Source organism: Cyprinodon tularosa, unplaced genomic scaffold, assembly GCF_016077235.1.
Source record: "Cyprinodon tularosa strain WSP-4 unplaced genomic scaffold, ASM1607723v1 ctg369, whole genome shotgun sequence".
Taxonomy (NCBI): Eukaryota; Metazoa; Chordata; class Actinopteri; order Cyprinodontiformes; family Cyprinodontidae; genus Cyprinodon; species Cyprinodon tularosa.
In genome coordinates this window covers 496,345-517,469 of record NW_024039084.1, presented here as the reverse complement: position 1 = coordinate 517,469, position 21,125 = coordinate 496,345, and the positions used below count along the sequence as shown (strand labels likewise).

Sequence of the window (21,125 nt, the reverse complement as noted above, 5' to 3'; positions counted from 1 at the left end):
GCTACAAGCATGCTTAGTGTGGGGGATTGTATTTGAGTCAATGAGTCAATGCAATCAACTGGTTTTCCTTAGATAGAAAACTTTGTATCAATTTGACTGTATGATCTGGTTGAACTGTAAAGTGCCTTGAGATGACATGTGTTGTGAATTTGGCGCTATATAAATAAACTGAACTGAACTGAACAATTTCCTTTCCGTTAAAATAAGTTATATGATATAAAATTTTAACTTAGCGAAGATTTAGAGCTTTAAAACTGGGAAGAAAACACAAGTGCGGAGCGATTTGAGGCGGGAGCTGAGCAGCAGGCTGAGTTGTTTCTTCAGGGTTCTCATCCATATTATAAATCCCGCCTCCTGCTCTGAGCTGGAGACGTTCAGAGAAACATTAAGAGAGAAACATGGCAGAAGAAGCTCCAGCAGCTGCACCGGCTAAAGCCCCGAGGAAGAAGTCCGCTCCTAAGGCCAAGAAGGATGGACCCAGCCTGTCCAAGCAGATCGTGGACGCCGTGGCCGAGTCCAAGGAGCGCAAAGGAGTGTCTCTGTCGGCGGTGAAGAAGGTCCTGGCTGCTAAAGGGGTGGATGTAGCTAAAGCCAACAAGCGGATCAACACGGCCATCACTAAGTTGGTGACCAACGGCACCCTGGCTCACACCAAGGGGACCGGGGCCTCCGGTTCTTTCAAGCTCGCCAAGGAGTCCAAATCCGCTAAACCAGCCAAGAAGGTGGTGAAGAAGAAGGCTCCCGCAAAAGCCAAGAAGCCCGCCGCCAAGAAGGTCAGCACCCCGAAAAAAGCCACCGCTGCTAAGAAAGCGACAGCAGCCAAGAAGTCTCCGAAGAAGGCAGCAGCGGCCAAGAAAAGCGTGAAAAAGGTGGTGAAGAAGAGCCCCAAAAAGGCCGCCCCTGCTGCCAAGAAGCCAAAGGCTGCTAAGAAGCCTGCAGCTAAGAAACCTGCAGCCAAGAAACCTGCAGCTAAAAAGGCCCCAGCTAAGAAGGCCAAGAAGTAGACTGCTGCTTCAACCAGCACTCAGTGCAACAAAGGCTCTTTTCAGAGCCACCACAGCTTCATCTCAAGAGCTCATTCCTTATAAGCAGAAAATTAATTACTTAAATAGGTAATATTCTCAAACTTAAAGGCAGTGATTAGAGTGGCAGATCAATGGAATGGTTAAAATCAGTTTATTTCACTCATAACTGAAACCCATGGGACAGCCTCATCCAGATGATTCACCCTAAAATCATCTCCAATTGTGAGCAAATATGTGACCACATTATTAACACTAATACCTATTTGGAATGGAAGCATGGATATGTAATTAGATGTGTGTGTAGCACATCTAGTGATTTCATGGAGACGTAGCTGTATCAGAGTTGAGCTCTGTGCTGATAAAGTATGTGGTATTACTAAACTGATACTGAAAAGAGTGCAACTGACTTAAATGTTTTTGTAATTGCACGTGATATGTCATAAATAAACAAAACAATTTCAGCATGGACAATATTTTACTGAGTGTTATGTAAGTAGTTTATAACTTTAAATATTTATTATAGGACAAAAAGAAAAGAGCCCAAGGAGGGTTTATAACAGGAATGAATAATAATTAAAAATATATGTGACTGAAATGACGAAGGTTTAGATTAAATCTTGTTATTTAAAAGAATCACATCTATTTGTGAAATATATTTCCTCTAACTGTAGAAACAGTTTCAACTGAGTTGTATTCCTTTCGTAACATTTGAACTAGTTTTGGATAGTAATCAGGTTAAAGAAACAATAAGAATATGGTATTCTTGCTTTTACCTTGGTTTTTATTTTACTCCGCCTTTTTCTTTCTTTATTACACATGTCGCGCTTTATTTTGAAATTTCAAACTCAGCCACTGACTGAGTTGGAAAGGCGGAACCACATGTTTCATTTGGTCCAATCAGAGGCCACCTCACGTCGCACTGTTCTTTATAAAGCCGCTGTTTCCACTGCGGATTCATATCTTCCTCAGTTAGTGAGAGATAAGCATCTAGTCCGCCATGGCCAGAACCAAGCAGACCGCCCGTAAATCCACCGGAGGAAAGGCTCCCAGGAAGCAGCTGGCTACCAAAGCTGCCCGTAAGAGCGCCCCGGCTACCGGTGGAGTGAAGAAGCCCCACCGTTACAGGCCCGGTACCGTGGCTCTCCGAGAGATCCGCCGTTACCAGAAGTCCACTGAGCTGCTCATCCGCAAGCTGCCCTTCCAGCGTCTGGTCAGAGAGATCGCTCAGGATTTCAAGACCGACCTGCGCTTCCAGAGCTCCGCCGTCATGGCTCTGCAGGAGGCCAGCGAGGCTTACCTGGTTGGTCTGTTCGAGGACACCAACCTGTGCGCCATCCACGCCAAGAGGGTCACCATCATGCCCAAAGACATCCAGCTGGCCCGCCGCATCCGTGGAGAGAGAGCATAAGTCAAGCTCATCCAATAAAACCCAACGGCTCTTTTAAGAGTCACTTACATCTTTTCAGAGCTCTGATCCTGTTTTAAATTACATACAGCACACATTGTGTACATAGAATGGGGGGGAAAAAACTAATTTCTCTCAAGTGGAATACCAACCAGATTTTTCTATAAGCTCCCCCCTGGAAAAATGCTAAATATTTATCCTATAAGGACTCCATGAAGAAGCAAGAGATTTGCTTACTCCAGAATGAATTTAGATAACTGAAATCTAATGTAGGTTTTATTGTAACGGCAATATATCAACTTCCTATAAATAATTAAATGGTCAATCGTGATTATTGCAGCAAAATACTACATAAAAATGTAGGTTTGATAATTAACTGCCTATTCTGCGCTAAAAGAATATTAAAAATTAAGGGGTATTTGAGAACAATGCAAAAAAGGAATGTCTTAATTTACTTACGGATTTAAAAATAACTGTGCATTTTGTTATTTTAGTCTGTTACTTTTTTACTGTAGTGTATGAGATGCTGTTTCTTTTGTTTTTTTTTTACAGATTTTACAAGAGCTCAAGTTGTTTTACTCAATGTTATTTAAAAAAATGTTTCTAATAAAAGTAAGTACTATTTCCTTACACTCATCTGTTTTTTCCCCCCAACCCTTTTTTGTCACTTTGCTGGTAACAATCATAATCTTTTTTTGTAGAAGAGAAAGATTAGACAATGTCTGCTCTGTGCTTGTCTGTTTTCTATCTACTCTAACCCTTTATTTTCTTCTTTTATATGTGTGTATGTATAGGTCGAATGGATAAAAGTATCGACAGGAAGAAAGGGGATGAATGTAATGCATATTAAATGATTGTTAATCATATTTTATTATCTATCAACTTAATATAATGGGATTTTTTTATACATTGAAACATATATCGTATACAATTATATTCTGTAATGCTGTCTATGAATGGATTGAATAGTTTCCGCCAGCTGGCGGCCTGAAGCCACGCCACAGAATGCATTTAGTGGTAAATGGCAGAAGCAGACTGCGGGGAAAAGACGCCTGCTTTGATTGGACGACTAGATTTGTTGTTACGTGTGACCAATCAGAGAGCATATGATCCACGACAGGCTTTATATATACTCCCAATGCGCGTCCTGACAGTCACCTTTTAAAGTAAACTTTTTGAGAAATCATGTCTGGACGTGGAAAGACCGGAGGCAAAGCCAGGGCTAAGGCCAAGACCCGCTCCTCTCGTGCTGGGCTGCAGTTCCCAGTCGGCCGTGTTCACAGGCTGTTGAGGAAGGGCAACTACGCTGAGCGCGTGGGCGCTGGAGCTCCCGTCTATCTGGCTGCAGTGCTGGAATACCTGACTGCTGAGATCCTGGAGTTGGCTGGAAACGCTGCTCGTGACAACAAGAAGACCAGGATCATCCCCCGCCATCTGCAGCTGGCTGTCCGCAACGACGAGGAGCTCAACAAACTGCTTGGCGGAGTTACCATCGCTCAGGGCGGTGTTCTTCCTAACATCCAGGCTGTGTTGCTGCCCAAGAAAACCGAGAAACCGGCAAAGAAGTAAATCTGCAGGCTCTCAAAAACAAACCAACGGCTCTTTTAAGAGCCACCCACATTTCACTAATGAGCGGGATTTACTGTTACAATATATTCACACTTACTTTGGCAGCCATCAAATGGGTACTAAATAAGATGGCAATCCCAATGTCTGATCTAAAATGTCAATCTAAGAACATAAAAGGAAACGTGAGGAAGCATACATCCCTCACATAACAGATGTTCATATCCACAGAAACAAATACTTAAAAGAATTTACAACATGAGGTCCATTCATAAGTGCAGGTTTGATAAATACATGCATAATTTTCAAGAGATTTTGAGAAAGATGCAAAACAATGTCCTTTTGATATCCTTGGGTTTTATTTATAGATATTTTACTTTTACGCCTTTTTTTCTGTTCCATTTTTTTATGTATGTTGTAGTGAAGGATATGCTGTTATTTTTTTTTTCTTAGATGTTAATTTACAAGAGATTAGGTCGTTTCACTTGTAATTTTGTTTGGAATTTACATCTGCATGTACATTTAGAGTTTCACACCTAATAAAGTAGGAGTTGGAACTAACCTGCTCTCCCTACACAAAGCTCAGTATATTTACTAACACTGACGAGATAACAAATATCTAATAAGTTATTGGAGACTCCATATGAACTGAATCTACTTTATAAATCAGTTATTTTCATTCGGTTTGATCCTATACCAGCTGGATTTTTTCTTTATTCATTAAGAGTCTCTTAATATTTCAATTTGCTTCTTCAAAGCGGAAATGTGGTTAGAGGCGGGGAAAGAGGGTCGCTTGTCCTCATTTAGGTCCGTAGGGTGGATTCATATGTCGATACTCAGTCAGTTGGTATCATTCTCTTTGCGAGATAGATAAAGACAACATGAGCGGACGTGGAAAGGGAGGAAAAGGACTCGGAAAAGGAGGCGCCAAGCGTCATCGCAAAGTCCTCCGTGATAACATCCAGGGCATTACCAAACCCGCTATCCGCCGTTTAGCCCGCCGTGGTGGAGTCAAGCGCATCTCCGGTCTCATCTACGAGGAGACCCGCGGTGTCCTGAAGGTTTTCTTGGAGAACGTCATCCGTGATGCCGTCACCTACACCGAGCACGCCAAGAGGAAGACTGACCCGCCATGGATGTGGTCTATGCTCTCAAGAGGCAGGGCCGCACTCTCTACGGCTTTGGAGGTTAAATTCCAACTCAATCCCACAAAACAACGGCTCTTTTAAGAGCCACCCACATTTCTTAAGATGATTCCTGATTTTCAATATTATTGGAAACTATTTTTCAGAATAGAAAATCCCTGTATTGATTATAGCAAATAATATTCTATTATAGGTCCTCTTATCTTATATCCATAACTCGCACTATTTTGTGATCCAATATATATTGGATGGAGGAGTGTCTTTTTTTTTTTCTCCAGGAAAAAATTTTTTCACATTCCCTTTTTTTTCTACCTCCATAAGCTAGCAGCAACACCAACCTCCATATTATTGCTAGTTCATTTCACTGTTTCACTGTTAAAAGCAGCTTCTTTCACTGTAGTAAGCTGTATTCAACAGAATCTCCTTTTCTATACACTGCTTACATAATGACGAAGTCTAATGAACATAGAAGGGTTTCAGCTTTGACATTAGAGTTAGAGTTATACATTTAATCGTTTTACTGAATTGAGTTGTAGGTTTACATCCATAAATGATAAATTCTCATTAAATTACAATTTTTTTTTTTATTGTGGCAGGATTGGTCCTCCATATCCTAAGCTCAAGTTATATATATATACAGGTGCTGGTCATAAAATTAGAATATCATGAAAAAGTAGATTGATTTCAGTAATTCCATTTAAAAAGTGAAACTTGTATATTATATTCATACATTACATACAAACTCATATATTTCAGATGTTTATTTTGTTTAATTTTGATGATTACAAATGACAACAAATGAAAATCTCAAATTCATCATATCAGAAAATTAGAATATTACTGAAGACCAATAAAAACAAAGGATTTATAGAAATGTTGGCCAACTGAAAAGTATGAACATGAAAAGTATGAGCATGTACAGCACTCAGTATTTAGTTGGGCCTCCTTTGGCCTGTATTACTGCAGCAATGCGGCGTGGCATGGAGTCGATCAGTCTGTGGCACTGCTCAGGTGTTATGATAGCCCAGGTTGCTCTAATAGTGGCTTTTAGCTCTTCTGAATTGTTGGGTCTGGTGTATTGCATCTTCTTCTTCACAATACCCCATAGATTTTCTATGGGGTTAAGGTCAGGAGAGTTTGCTGGCCAATTAAGAACAGGGATACCATGGTCCTTCAACCAGGTACTGGTAGCTTTGGCACTGTGTGCAGGTGCCAAGTCCTGTTGGAAAATGAAATCTGCATCTCCAAAAAGTTGGTCAGCTGCAGGAAGCATGAAGTGCTCTAAAACTTCCTGGTATGTGGCTGCGTTGACCCTGGACCTCAGAAAACACAATGGACCAACACCAGCAGATGACATGGCACCCCAAACCATCACTGACTGTGGAAACTTTACACTGGACTTCAAGCAACGTGGATGAAGTGCCTCTCTTCTTTTCCTCCAGACTCTGGGACCTTGATTTCCAAAGGAAATGCAAAATTTACTTTCATCAGAGAACATGACTTTGGACCACTCACCAGCAGTCCAGTCCTGTTTCTCTTTAGCCCAGGCAAGACGCTTCTGACGCTGTCTGTGGTTCAAGAGTGGCTTGACACAAGGAATGCGACAGCAGAAACCCATGTCTTTCATACGTCTGTGTGTGGTGGTTCTTGAAGCACTCACTCCAGCTGCAGTCCACTCTTTGTGAATCTCCCCCACAGTTTTGAAGGGGTTTTGTTTCACAATCCTCTCCAGGGTGCGGTTATCTCTCTTGCTTGTACACTTTTTTCGACCACATCTTTTCCTTCCCTTCGCCTCTCTATTAATGTGCTTGGACACTGAGCTCTGTGAACAGCCAGCCTCTTTAGCGATGACCTTTTGTGTCTTGCCCTCCTTGTGCAAGGTGTCGATGGTCGTCTTTTGGACAACTGTCAAGTCAGCAGTCTTCCCCATGATTGTGTAGCCTATAGAACTAGACTGAAAGATCATTTAAAGGCTTTTGCAGGTGGTTTGAGTTAATTAGCTGATTAGAGTGTGGCACCAGGGGCCATGAATTTTGAACCTTTTCACAATATTCTAATTTTCTGATATGATGAATTTGAGATTTTCATTTGTTGTCATTTGTAATCATCAAAATTAAACAAAATAAACATCTGAAATATATGAGTTTGTATGTAATGTATGAATATAATATACAAGTTTCACTTTTTAAATGGAATTACTGAAATCAATCTACTTTTTCATGATATTCTAATTTTATGACCAGCACCTGTATATATATATTTTCTGTCCACTGTATTTGTCATTTTACCTCTTCCTTAGATGATTAGATTTTTTTGAGTCGGATCCTGTAGGAAAATGTAGCCAACTAAGCCCAATGCATTAATCCATTGATAAAATAAACCTTTTATTGCTGTACCATGTTCTCTAGTAACCACAAACAGGCAAAGGAGTTGGAAGGCAACCTGACTTTCTCTCAGTCGTTGAAGATTTTTATTTAGGAGACTTATATTTAACATGGAGGTTCATTCCAATGCAGATCTTCTTTGTTCTTCTGGATTGTTGGAGCTTTCTGTTGTGCATGAGCTGTTTATGATCATTTTCATTCCCTGATGACAGAGGCAGGGGGCTAATAGATAAACACAGAAATGCTCAGAACGTTTCTTACTGTGATGCTACAACAGGAGCAAACTAACATGCATTACAACTCCCAACCCATCCCCCCCTTTCACACACACACACACACACACACACACACAGAACCAGTAAGAGTCTCACTGAGGACCAATAGCTGCTCTAACCTTCCGAGCATGTAAACCAATCATAGACAGGAGACAGCACAGACTATTTTACATACACCCTGTATATAATCACTGGTCTCGCTTCTTGCATCTCATTCGTTGCTGTTTCCAGGAACATATCAGGATGCCTGAACCCGTCAAGTCTGCGCCCAAGAAGGGCTCCAAGAAAGCCGTGACCAAGACCGCCGGCAAAGGAGGCAAGAAGAAGAGAAAGACCAGGAAGGAGAGCTACGCCATCTATGTGTACAAGGTGCTGAAGCAGGTGCACCCCGACACCGGCATCTCCTCCAAGGCCATGAGCATCATGAACTCGTTCGTCAACGACATCTTCGAGCGCATCGCCTCCGAGGCTTCCCGCCTGGCTCACTACAACAAGCGCTCCACCATCACCTCCAGGGAGATCCAGACCGCTGTGCGCCTCCTGCTGCCCGGTGAGCTGGCCAAGCACGCTGTGTCTGAGGGAACCAAGGCTGTCACCAAGTACACCAGCTCCAAGTAAACTCACTGCCGCAAACTCAACAAAGGCCCTTTTAAAGGCCACACAAATGTCAACAAGAGCAATTGTTTCCTTTGTCAAGGTGGGAATATTAAGGATCTGGTTATTGTTAGTATTGAACATTATGCTCTGTTCTGTGCAAAGATTCTTGAAATAGTCTCTAAGGAGATAACCTTGAATTCATAAATTATTTGCAGTTGTTGCAGGAAAAAAATTGCACTCTTTAGTTGCTATATTGAACAGCTTTTCTGGACCCCCTAAGTGCTTATTTCAAAACGGCATATACTGCCAAATCTAGTCTCATTTTGATATGTTGTGCAATATAACACTAAACCACATCTAAAGATGGTTCTTTTCAAAATGCATATCCAGTTCCAGATTATCCAAAATGAACACCATTTGTGTTTAACATAAAGCTAACAAGTCTGCATCTGCTTAGACTTGGACAACTACAACCTTACAATTGTCATTTAGTAAAGAAATTTCTTTTAGCATAGCATTCAGCAGGGGGACCCCCCCCTCCTTATATGTATGCTCACCCTGATAGCTGTTTTTTTTTTTTTTATTAATCTATGTGTAATGAAATGTATTTTTGGTGTGGCAGCTTCTTGCTGTTCATCAGAATTATAAAAATTTCTAGAAGTTTTGAATGGTTAATCTGAATTACTAATCTAAACTGTTTTGATATTGACAGATTTTAATACAGGCAGATGGAGGCTACCCAATGCACTTCAGCTGTGCAGGATACAGTACAAACAACTGGAGCCCATTTCATTTTATAGTAAGCATTATAAAATGTTTTTCAAAATATGTGTGTGTGTGGCGAGACCATTACTATAACCACAGTCAGGGCTAATTTTAGCCCGTCTGCAGTAGCCGAATATGGTGATTTTTTTGTTTTAATTGGCAAAAAAGTTTATTTGATATGTGTTTAACTGACTTTATTATTCCCCCACTAAATTAATAGATAAATAACTTATTATCTAGAATACTATTAACAGGTGAAATGCAGCTCAAGTACGCTTCTGCGTTCTCCCAAAGTCCAGACTTTCCTGTGTTCTTCTCAAGAACCTACTTGGCGATTACTCACATTCTTGTGAATTGAGAAATAACTATCAATGTAGTCTCAACACAGGAAATGTGTTAAAATGTTTCATGATATCTCATCAACCCATCACTAGTAGCATGCGCCATAAAATGTAACAGTCGTGAAGCTCTTTATGCAATAAAACGGAAAATGCTTGTTCCTTTATATCCAACTGGTGAAGCATTTATCGAATGGTGCCAATCTAAACACAACTGCAACCTCCAGAACATAATGTTGGATAGCATTAACAGAATACCAACATAAACAACACTCTTTAATACAAAACTAGGATAAAATGGTGATGTTTCCCCATATTGACATTACCCAGCAGCCCTTGTGGCTATTCCAGCCTCACAGAACATTACAATGACTGCCTGAGTGACTGATGGAAAAAGAAGAAATAGAGCTTGGACTGACAGACACAAAGCTACTGATTGTAAACACTTCCTGGTGACCAATAGGGCGCGGGATCCACGTTGCATTGTGGGACGTTGCGGTCATATTGAGGGCTACGCAAACGTAAACGTAGCTCTGATACACCGTTGTTGTTGAAGAGACGTAGAAGTAGAGAGAAAAAAGATGTTAAAATCCCGAAAAGGATCTGGAATTTACCGGGACACATTAAATAGAGAAGCCACGGACCTGTATGTTGACAAAATCAGCATTATTAATCATTTGGATCCATATGAAGTTCCAAACAATGAGTGGAGCACCGATGAGTGAGCGCCTATACTTCAAAACAGTTCTGAAGCTACAAGTCCTTGGAGTCTCATATGCAGTTCATGAATGGATGGGTTCAGGAGCTGCAGATCATAAAGCCAGCAAACAGTGGGAACACAGTAATCCGTACGAAGGTAAGCTGTGATCAGACGGGCTCTGGAACCTGCTAGTTTAGCAACTGCTAACCGCTAATGCTAACAACCACTCACGCATGTAATGTACTTTTAACTAGCTGCTATGTGTTTCAAAGGTGTAGTTAGTAACGTTAACTGCCAACCCTCCGGGTTTCTCACGTATTTGAGCCTTTTCCTGCTGCCGTTTTTATTATTTTCCCATAAAAGATCCCAACTTTGAAGGAAAGAAACAATGTAGGCTATAAAATAAAACTGTGCATCTTTAACTTACCAGAATAAAAATGCAGGGAACACACTCTCAATGACATTGGAATACTGTGGAAAGTTATGTTCGGTCGTCTTACAGCCGCGATCCAAGCTAGCCTCTTTATCTCTGACGCTCGGTCTCCGTGGTTGCGCCTCCAGTCAGGAAAGCGGTGGAAAGTTAACCCATTTTCTATGTTTTTCCCATGGTGATCATGTTGTGAGCTGTTACAGCCCACATTACAGCAACAGTTTACCATGGTTGAAATCAAGTTAAGGTGAAATTAATCAAATTAAAACACGGCTGAGAGGGAGTACAGTACGCAGTAGTCATAGGCAGTAGTCTGAGCCGCGGTAAAGGAGGCCGTCAAGATGGCGGCGACGGAAAGTGCTTACGTCATGACGACCAAGCCCTATTATGTACGCCTACTGTTCAGAATTCATATTTATCTGAATAAACACTTATTAAACCCAAACACATCTAATGGAATATAGCTAGTTTTCATCACCAGTTATATAACAGTTTTCTCAAGCAGTTTGTGATTCATTTTGGAAACAGGAGCCCCTGGTGTAACACTCTACCTGGATTGAGAAACCTAAAAGACTTGCTTTTATTTAGGTAGCACACATACATCCTCCTCATCTTATTATATTATTATTTTATACTTATCCTCATTTTGTTATTATATCTTATTTGTACTTGAAATCTTATTGTTTTATCTTCTGTAAGCGGTTGCAATGGAAGAAAAAAAAATTGCTGCAAGGATTAATAAAGTAATTGTGATTCATGATTCATCTTTGGCAGAATTCAAACGAGTCATTTCAATCTAGATTAATCTAAACTAATTCCAAGATTACAGTGAGATTAATCTAGATTAAAAGAAATAATCTATGGCCACCCCTATATATTTATATATATGTAATATTATATATTTATATATTTCTTTATTTTCATTTTATTTTTCTTTCAGTCACGTCATTTGCTTTTTTTTAAACATTGTTTCATGAATAACTGCACATTGTGTTTTTCTACATGAGTGAAAAGGAGCACAAAGAAGACATAATATGTGCCCCTTTTTCCAAACACAAAACAAAATATAAAAGATGGTCTGATGAGCAATTTAGGATGTAACTGTAAGCCACAGTCAGGTCATGTTTTTGCCCAAAAAAAGAAAAAAAAAAAAAAAGAAATCAAAGTTACATTTATTTCTTATGTTACATATTCTATAGCTGCATATAAAATTTACTGGTAATCAATTTAAATTGTCTTTCAAATTATTGAACAGATTCAAATCAATTAAACTATTTAAGATCTGGTATAGACTGAGATTAGGAACAAACTTTTTGGGGGATTATTAAAGAGATAAATTTACTGATATGAGTATCAAAAAAGTCCCAGGACAATAAAAAGACAAAAGTTTTATGAGAAAAAACATCATATTATGAGAATTAAGGGGGAATATTTCCAGAATAGTCACAGTTTGCAGAAATATCAAAGGCCCTGGAGCAATAGGGCCAGATTAGATTATTATAATTAATTCTGTTCTTTAGGAGAATAAAGTCAGGAAAATGACAAAAATAGACAATATTACAAAAATAAAAATGTTAAGAATATAAATTATATTCTGAGATTAAAGTCCCGCTGATACTGTTTAAGGGTCTGAGTCTATCAGCAGACACATTCAACATGGCGGACGCTCTGACTCATCCGCAGCAAAGGCAGACCCTGTCCAACTTCTACTTTTATAATATCTATGTTCTGGACGTTAACAGCAATTTATTAGTCAATGTGTGCATCAAGAGGGAACATTGGTATTTGGCTGTGAGAGAAAACAATGTGATTTGAGAGATTTGAAAATAAAAATGTGTAGAAAATTGGAAGATAAAAGTTGAAAATATAAGATTTGTAAAAACAAAACAAAAACATTGCTCTTTTTTTTGGGGGGGGGGGGGTTCCTGTATTCCTTTCTATTTCTGTTTACAAATGTTGTTCATTGTTTGCATCAGTAATCAAACCAAATTCCCTCCGTAGCTTTAGTTGAGTCCTTCTAGCAGAGGAAGATGTTTTATCTAAACATTTCTCTGTAGCTCTGGTTGTTTGGTTAGGTTGTCATCCTGTTGGAAGCTGAACCTCCCTTTTAGACTCAATCATTTTTCTCAGCTTCTGACACTTTTACCTTCATGATTTTCTGGTTTTACTCTGTTAACCCTCATTGGTGGAATTCTCTAATGACAGAAAGAAGAACACTTGAAAATGATTCCCACAATTTTTTCCTCTGGAGGCGGAAACATTTTTTGTCAATTCAAATTCCTACAGCTGTCTTAAACACTTTAGCTCTACATGATCAGACATCTCAGTTTCTCCCCCGAAAATGGCGCAACATTCTCAGTATATTTATACCTTCCTGTACCATGTGTGTCTGAGTGTTTGGGAAATATGTTTTCCTCAGTGTCCTTCCTTAAACAGGAAAGAGATGTTTCCTGTTTTTGCCAAAATCTCCTGGTCACCAGTTAAGATCTTGTTTTGGCCTAGATTCATACGTGACCTCTGCTCTCCATTGTTTCTGTGTGCTAGGGTTCAAACGTCTACGATATTCTCTGCGTGTAGCTAATTATGTATCAGGCCTTGAAATGTTCTTACACAGTGTAAAAAATTATATAGCACCAATAACTCCCTCTGACCAGCTTCTCTGTTCCTGCTGAAGAGGAGCATTCCCACAGCATGATGCTGCCACCATCCTGTTTCATAGTGGAAATGGTTTAATCAGAGGGTTGTGTACTATTTGTTAACTCTAGAATTGTTAATAAAAGATGTTTAGCTTTGAATTAAATGTACAAGCACAAAAATTATACCATTTTATCTCTTAACAATGAAACTGTTAATGAGTAAAACAGCTTGTCTTTAGCCGCAGTAGAAACAGTAAGGATGTTTGTTTCCACTCCAGGAGCAGCAGAGGTACATTTATTTGGGCTCACATTTGCTTGTGTGCAGGTCACAGACTGAGCTGCTGGAGCCTTGTTCTGGCTCAGAGACTCTCTGTCTCTTCTCAGAGGACTCTGCTAGAACACCGGCCTCACTCTTCTTAGCCCTACTGTGTGCCAACTCACCAAAAATCCACCAAATACTTTGTCAGGAAAAAAAATTCACACTTTTTCAATGAATCCACTGATCCAAAGATTTACTAGAAAAAAAAACTTGGCACAAAGGAATTAAGTTTTGCAATTTTAGGAGGAAAATATGCAAAGTAATTTCATTTTTTACATTAAAGGTAACTACAAACCTTGATAGTGTTTCCTAAACATATCTAATGTTAGTATATTAATATAAGATAACGCTGCTGCAATGTGTGGTTCCCTAAATGTAACTCTGAATTTGCATTCCTGTTTCTTCATCATATAACTTGAACATCACCTTGTTTTCCAGGGAGCAGGTGTCTCCATGAGACATTCTAGGGATTTATACCAACGTCTGGAGATCTAGGAGCGCTCTGTACTCAGTAAGAATGAAGCTGTTGCAGTGAAGTCACAAAATTTTCTGTTTACAAAACCGTTGTCATGGCGACCAGCTGTTCCAACCTGAAAATGTTCACTTTGGAAATGTGTCGGTTATCACAGCTGAGATTCCAGGTAACAGCCAGATTCTCAGAGGCTTTATTATTGGACTCGAAGTGAAGAGAATGGGGTCTGTGACACGCGATTAGGAAAGACTCCAATTCATAACACTGTAGCTGAAAAGGAGACATTTGGACATTTAAAATCTGTAAACAAAAAAATAGTGTGAAAGTATAAATTTGGAAAAAAACAAAATCATAAAGAAATCTGAGAAAACATAAAGGGTACGGAGCCCCAGAACTGACGTGGAAGAAAATAGAGATACAGCGTGTGCAAGAAATACTCATTTTTTCCCAGAAAATGAACATTTATTCTCACAAAATGCTAGTTTGTCAGTTTTACGCAATTAGCTTACAGCCACCGATAACCATGGTCCTTTTAGAGACTTGCAGTTGGTCAACAATAAAATCTATCCCAGCATCCAAGGTGTGCGTGAAATGCCTATCACTAATGAGAATTCCTTGAAACATCAAACTTCTCAGAATGTCTTTGTAGCTCATCTCCAGCATAAAATGAAACCTGACCAGGTGATCTCTCTCCATCACCTTTTGTTCCTTTGAGAAGGTCTGCTCTGTGTGGGAAGATAATGTTTTAGTATTTCTTGCATACAATATATACATTTTGTGGCTAAAAATGAGTGTTTCTTGGGAATAAATTAGTTCTTTGTGGTAGTAAATAACTAGCATTTAGTGGGAACGAATAAATATTTTATGGGAACAAATTAATATTTAGTGGGAACAAATTCATATTCAGTGTGCATGCTGTATATCTTTTTTCCTCCCATGTCAGTTCTGGGACATCGTAATTAAACTGTTCTTTGGAAAATGTTTACACTCTATAGCAGATCTATTTAGGAAGCACTAAAAGCAGACGCTGATTGAGTGAAATCTAAAATCCCTTTTTTAGTTATAAAACAAAAGCCACCAAATACTTTGACAGGAAAAAAATGACACTTTTCCCTGAATTCACTGATCCCTGCATCACCAAAGATATGCTAGAAAAAAGCTTGGCACCAAGGAATTAGGTTTTGTATTTTTAGGAGGAAAATATACAAAATAATCCGATTTTATGCATATAAGTTGTTATTATCGACGCATTTCATGTTTTTCCAGTAAATGCAGTTTAACCTGTTTCCATCCTGTTTCTTCTTCATATAACTTGATTTCACCTTGTTTTCCAGAGAGCAGGTGTCTCCATGTTGCTGACCGAGTTTAAAGGTCTCAGTTGTCAAAAACTAAAATCACTGTGAGACTTTCTGGGGATTTATACCAACGTCTGTCAATCTAGGAGTGATCTGAACTCAGGAACAATGAAGTTCATGTGGAGAAACCACAACATTTGTTTGTTTACAAAACTGTCGTCATGGCGACCAACTGTTCCACCCTGAAGATTGTTGATATTTGAAAAGTTATCACAGCTGAGATTCCAGGTAACAGCCAATCATTAACAAGAAGACTGATGTGAAAGAAAGGGATCTGGGATCAGGTGTGTTGGCCTACAGGTTAAATAGGCAAACACACCAATAGAATTGAATAAATCATTTTAATTCTTTTTATAGAACTTTTTATTTTTTATTTTGTTATTTATGTATAAATATATATACTTTAGACAGATTTTATTTGTCATTTGGTTCACACAAGTGTAAAACAAAAATATATTTTGTTTGGAAACATGTCACATAACAATGTCATCTTTTTAAAAGTGCAGCCTTGAAAAATATATTTATATTTTATTTTATATATGGGAACGCATTTAATGCCAAAAATGCATCTTGGTAATATGGATGGAACGAAGAAATATTTGAACTTCTTTGACAAACGTCTGTTCCCAGTGTGGATATCAGTCAGACAGCCAATCGCCTCTATATGCTGACAAATTAAGAAGAAATGAACTAAAAGCTCAATCTCTGCATTTATCAAAAAGGTGTTCAACACTGACATCTTGTGGTCTAACACAGGATGGCGTTACTGAAAAGCAATGTTTCTTGGTTTTCTACTCTGTATTTTTATGGTAAATAGAAGGTTCTGTTTATCATGTCTAAAGTGACTAAAATACTAAATAAATGTTAATAAAACATTTCATATATTTCAGAAGCTCCATTCAATGAAACAGTGTAACACATTGAACAGGTTAGTAAAGAAAGGCCTTTATATTTGATGATTAATAATAATAATAACTTTATTAATCTCACATTGGAGAAATTAATTCTCTGCATCTAACCCATCCCCTTAGGGAGCAGTGGGCTGCCAGTGTGCAGCGCCCAGGGAGCAGTGAGTGCACACTGTTACCCAACAGCAATAACAAAACTAAATGCAACCTAAAATAACCATTAATCATTATGGATGATGTGTGTGAGAATGTACTATTCTTATTAGTTGTTTTTATCAGTTATTATTTATTTCCTCTATTATGTGTTAATGGTGGTGACAGGGATTTTTGTTTTTGTTTTTTTAAGCATATGCACCGATGGATCTATGGCACTTTTTTTTCTTAAATTTCGTTGTTCTTGTGACAATGACAATAAAGATAAATTGAATTGAATTGAATTAATTTGTAATAAATTTAGACTCACTGCACCCCCAGCCCTGTTATCCTATTAAAGGCTGCTTGTTCTACTTTATCTCCATAAAAATGCACGCCCTGCAATTACACATAAAAAAAATTAAAGTATGTCAGGTGTTTAGATCAGCATCCCTTAACCTCATCAATGACTTGTATTTTAGATAGATTTTAGAACATCAGAATTGTATTTTAGATAGCACTAATTACATTTCTACCGGTAGAAATTAAATTTTAAGTACTTTGGAATCAGTGGCGGCTGGTGAAAAATATTTTTGGTGGGGCTGATATAGCCTAGTGTGTCTCCAACTAATCCAGATTAAGAATTCAAATAAACAATTGGAAATGAAATACAATTTAGCAGTAATGATTTAATTTACTATATAATAACAGTAACAGTGATGATTTGGGTCACTGTGACAGGGTTCTTTGGCCTCCAAGAATCCAGGCTCAGTCAGGTTACCGGTGTTGGTGATTTATTGTGCTCAAAAACTCAAAACAGGGTGCAAAAGAAACTAAACATGTACAAGATACTCTGGGCCTCAGCCTCCCTCCAGTTACAAGCAATGTAACAAAGAAACAGAAAACAAAAATGGCCGCTCTTCTTCCCACAGCCCTCATTAAATAGTTTAAGCCCCTACCCTCAGGCGCTCTTATTTCTGATTTCTTCTCATAAATCAGTTTTGTCCATATATTACCTCCACAAACAATTGATGTACAAAAACAAATAATTTTTACAACTTAATTATTTTACACAGATTCATTGACTTATTCAATTACATCAAACTTTTAAACATAAAATAAAAAATATATATAATCTGACAAACATTTAGCGAGTCAAGTGTTGGTGACATCACTTCCGCATTCCAACAACTCTGGCATTTTAACCGCTTAATTCAATTTAACTCAGTTGTCATCTCAAGGCACTTTACAGTTCAACCAGATCATCCAAGAGCTTACCGAGCGTTGCCTTGGGTTTGAACCCAGCAAAGACGCCGCCAGACTGAAGATGACAAGTCCCCGTAGCATAAACACGTACACACACACACACACCCACACACACACACGGCTAACCCCACTGAAATATTAAGTGTGCACCCTCAATACGCCAGCAGGTAACCAGGAACAGCTTGTGTGTTTTAAGTTCATGGAGCTACTGGGCTCAGCGCGAGTGTATTGGTCCTCACAAACACAGTATAACAGGAATGTGTGTGTGGCGCGCAAAGTTAGAGAGGTTGTTTTAAGCGACGAGGTGGATTCGTCACAGTCACAATAACCATGACATGAAATGTTCATATCCTACAACAGGGATGTTCTTCTGGCAAACGGGTAGATAAATAAGGATCTCACCGAATTTGGTGGAAGCTGCACCTCGCCCGTTACGTTCGCCATCATCCCTCTAATTGTCTGCACCTGCGCTTGGGTGCAGAAGCCCGTTAAAGCGCAGTATTTTCAGAGCCCCAAGACCATTAAATTCTGGGACGCTGATTGGCCATTAAATTATTAAATTCACCTAGCAATAGTACATGATTAGCAGACTCTGCACATTAGGGGCAGTCTGATCAGCGCCCCAAGACAGAGACTGTAGGAGTTTGTCTGTGGAAATCCACAAATGAATGACAGTAGATAGGGAAATGTAGTTTATATAATTTGTTTTGCTTATATGTACACAGTCTAGAGAGTAAAACTGACATTTATGAGTTAATTTCTAAAAATATATTTTACGTTTTTCTCTTCTTATCAGGGAGGGCAGTTTGGAATCAAAGTGGTACTATTGGAACTACATTTCAGATATCTACAAATCTTTACTTCTCTTTAAGTAAATCTTTAAGTGGCCGTTTTACCATAGTTTGTATTTCAGTTATCTTTAATTATATTCCTTCTATCTAAAATCATTTCAGATATCTGAAATGTTATTCTTAATTAGGAACAATTACGTTACTTTTCCCCCCCATTCATGTGTATTGGGTCAGTATTTTCAGATATCTGAAATGACATTACTCCTATCTGAAATAAACATTCTAAAACTGCATTTCAGATCTTGGTAATCTAATTGCTACTGGTCAGAATTTTTGTTTCAGATAAAGAAAAATATAGAATATCTGACATAGTTTAAAGTTTTCTGACCTAAATTCAAGATTTTAGGCTAGCTTCCTTTCTGTGGATTTGAAAGCGGTATTGGCGCTGGTGATACTCTAATTGACACAATAGAAAGAAAATGAAATAAACTCAGTGAAATTTGTGGTTACAGAGCATCTTGCAGGAGGAACTTCAACAGAAAGTCTGTCTCATTTAAAAAACTAAATTTAGATGTGGTTGTGTGTTAAACTGTATGTTTCATAATGACATTAGATTTGGCAGTATGTGCCATTTAAAAAAAAAACGCCAGGGGGCCCGAATAGTTGGACCAAAAGGTGGACTGCAAATAATTTATGAAATAAAGTTTATCTCGTCAGAACAGCTTAATTTAGAGAAGAGCAAATAAGGAAAACATTTGAAGACACTGCACACAATCTGACATTGACCAGAATGCCATTATTCCCACCTTGACAAAGGAAACAATTGCTCTTGACATTTGTGTGGCCCTTAAAAGGGCCTTTGTTGAGTTTGCGGCAGTGAGTTTACTTGGAGCTGGTGTACTTGGTGACAGCCTTGGTTCCCTCAGACACTGCGTGCTTGGCCAGCTCACCGGGCAGCAGGAGGCGCACAGCGGTCTGGATCTCCCTGGAGGTGATGGTAGAGCGCTTGTTGTAGTGAGCCAGGCGGGAAGCCTCGGAGGCGATGCGCTCGAAGATGTCGTTGACGAACGAGTTCATGATGCTCATGGCCTTGGAGGAGATGCCGGTGTCGGGGTGCACCTGCTTCAGCACCTTGTACACATAGATGGCGTAGCTCTCCTTCCTGGTCTTTCTCTTCTTCTTGCCTCCTTTGCCGGCGGTCTTGGTCACGGCTTTCTTCGAGCCCTTCTTGGGCGCAGACTTAGCGGGTTCAGGCATCCTGATATGTTTCTGAAAACAACAATGAATGAACTGGAGGAGGAGACCAGTGATTATATACAGGGTGTATGTAAAAGAGTCTGTGTTGTACCCTGTCTCTGATTGGTTTACATGCTCGGAAGGTTAGAGCAGCTATTGGTCCTCAATGACACTCTTGCTGGTTCTGTGTGTGTGAGAGGGGGGATGGGAGTTGCAATACTTCTTAGTGTGCTCCTGTTGTAGCATCACAGTAAGAAACGATCTGAGCATTTCTGTGTTTATCTATTAGTCCCCTGCCTCTGTCATCAAGGAATAAAAATGTTCAAAACAGTTCATGCACAACAGAAAGCCAGAAGAGCAAAGAACATCTGCCTTGTAATGAGCTTCCATGCTGCTTAAATATAAGACTCCTAGATAGGTGTTGAAACATGAACAACTGAGAGAAAGTCTGGTAGAAAGTCAGGCATCCTGATGTGTTCCTAGAAACAACAACGAATGAGATACAAGAGGAGGAGACCAGTGATTATATACAGGGTGTATGTAAAATAGTCTGTGCTGTACCCTGTCTCTGATTGGTTTACATGCTCGGAAGGTTAGAGCAGCTATTGGTCCTCAGTGAGACTCTTACTGGTTCTGTGTGTGTGTGTGTGTGTGTGTGTGTGTGTGTGTGTGTGTGTGTGTGTGTGTGTGTGTGTGTGTGTGTGTGTGTGTGTGTGTGTGTGTGTGTGTGTGTGTGTGTGTGAAAGGGGGGGATGGGTTGGGAGTTGTAATGCATGTTAGTTTGCTCCTGTTGTAGCATCACAGTAAGAAACGTTCTGAGCATTTCTGTGTTTATCTATTAGCCCCCTGCCTCTGTCATCAGGGAATGAAAATGATCATAAACAGCTCATGCACAACAGAAAGCTCCAACAATCCAGAAGAACAAAGATCTGCATTGGAATGAACCTCCATGTTAAATATAAGTCTAAATAAAAATCTTCAACGACTGAGAGAAAGTCAGGTTGCCTTCCAACTCCTTTGCCTGTTTGTGGTTACTAGAGAACATGGTACAGCAATAAAAGGTTTATTTTATCAATGGATTAATGCATTGGGCTTAGTTGGCTACATTTTCCTACAGGATCCGACTCAAAAAAATCTAATCATCTAAGGAAGAGGTAAAATGACAAATACAGTGGACAGAAAATATATATATATATATATAACTTGAGCTTAGGATATGGAGGACCAATCCTGCCACAATAAAAAAAAAAAAAAAATTGTAATTTAATGAGAATTTATCATTTATGGATGTAGACCTACAACTCAATTCAGTAAAACGATTAAATGTATAACTCTAACTCTAATGTCAAAGCTGAAACCCTTCTATGTTCATTAGACTTC

At 39.1% G+C, this 21,125-nt stretch overlaps 4 protein-coding genes and 1 pseudogene across 4 annotated transcripts; 4 read left to right on the top strand and 1 right to left on the bottom strand.

The window, feature by feature from the left end:
* The first annotated feature begins 383 nt into the window (after positions 1-383).
* LOC119790600 (histone H1-like) lies at positions 384-1,057 on the top strand. The gene has a single exon (XM_038296203.1). The coding sequence runs from the start codon at positions 399-401 to the stop codon at positions 1,002-1,004; it is 606 nt and encodes a 201-aa protein (XP_038152131.1). The 5' UTR covers positions 384-398; the 3' UTR covers positions 1,005-1,057.
* A 964-nt stretch (positions 1,058-2,021) lies between these two features.
* LOC119790604 lies at positions 2,022-5,264 on the top strand (annotated as a pseudogene).
* On the top strand, positions 3,576-4,072 carry LOC119790594 (histone H2A-like). The gene has a single exon (XM_038296197.1). It carries the CDS (start codon positions 3,616-3,618, stop codon positions 3,997-3,999), a length of 384 nt encoding a protein of 127 aa, XP_038152125.1. The 5' UTR covers positions 3,576-3,615; the 3' UTR covers positions 4,000-4,072.
* A 2,759-nt stretch (positions 5,265-8,023) lies between the features above and the next one.
* On the top strand, positions 8,024-8,503 carry LOC119790598 (histone H2B 1/2-like). The gene has a single exon (XM_038296200.1). It carries the CDS (start codon positions 8,044-8,046, stop codon positions 8,416-8,418), a length of 375 nt encoding a protein of 124 aa, XP_038152128.1. The 5' UTR covers positions 8,024-8,043; the 3' UTR covers positions 8,419-8,503.
* Positions 8,504-19,388: 10,885 nt separating this feature from the next.
* On the bottom strand, positions 19,389-19,768 carry LOC119790607 (histone H2B 1/2). The gene has a single exon (XM_038296208.1). It carries the CDS (start codon positions 19,764-19,766, stop codon positions 19,392-19,394), a length of 375 nt encoding a protein of 124 aa, XP_038152136.1. The 5' UTR covers positions 19,767-19,768; the 3' UTR covers positions 19,389-19,391.
* Positions 19,769-21,125: the final 1,357 nt, after the last annotated feature.

What these genes read in the sequence shown, in the direction of transcription:
- LOC119790600 (XM_038296203.1), top strand. Translation starts at nt 399, where the DNA reads ATGGCAGAAGAAGCTCCAGCAGCTGCACCGGCTAAAGCCCCGAGGAAG.
- LOC119790594 (XM_038296197.1), top strand. Translation starts at nt 3,616, where the DNA reads ATGTCTGGACGTGGAAAGACCGGAGGCAAAGCCAGGGCTAAGGCCAAG.
- LOC119790598 (XM_038296200.1), top strand. Translation starts at nt 8,044, where the DNA reads ATGCCTGAACCCGTCAAGTCTGCGCCCAAGAAGGGCTCCAAGAAAGCC.
- LOC119790607 (XM_038296208.1), bottom strand. Translation starts at nt 19,766, where the DNA reads ATGCCTGAACCCGCTAAGTCTGCGCCCAAGAAGGGCTCGAAGAAAGCC.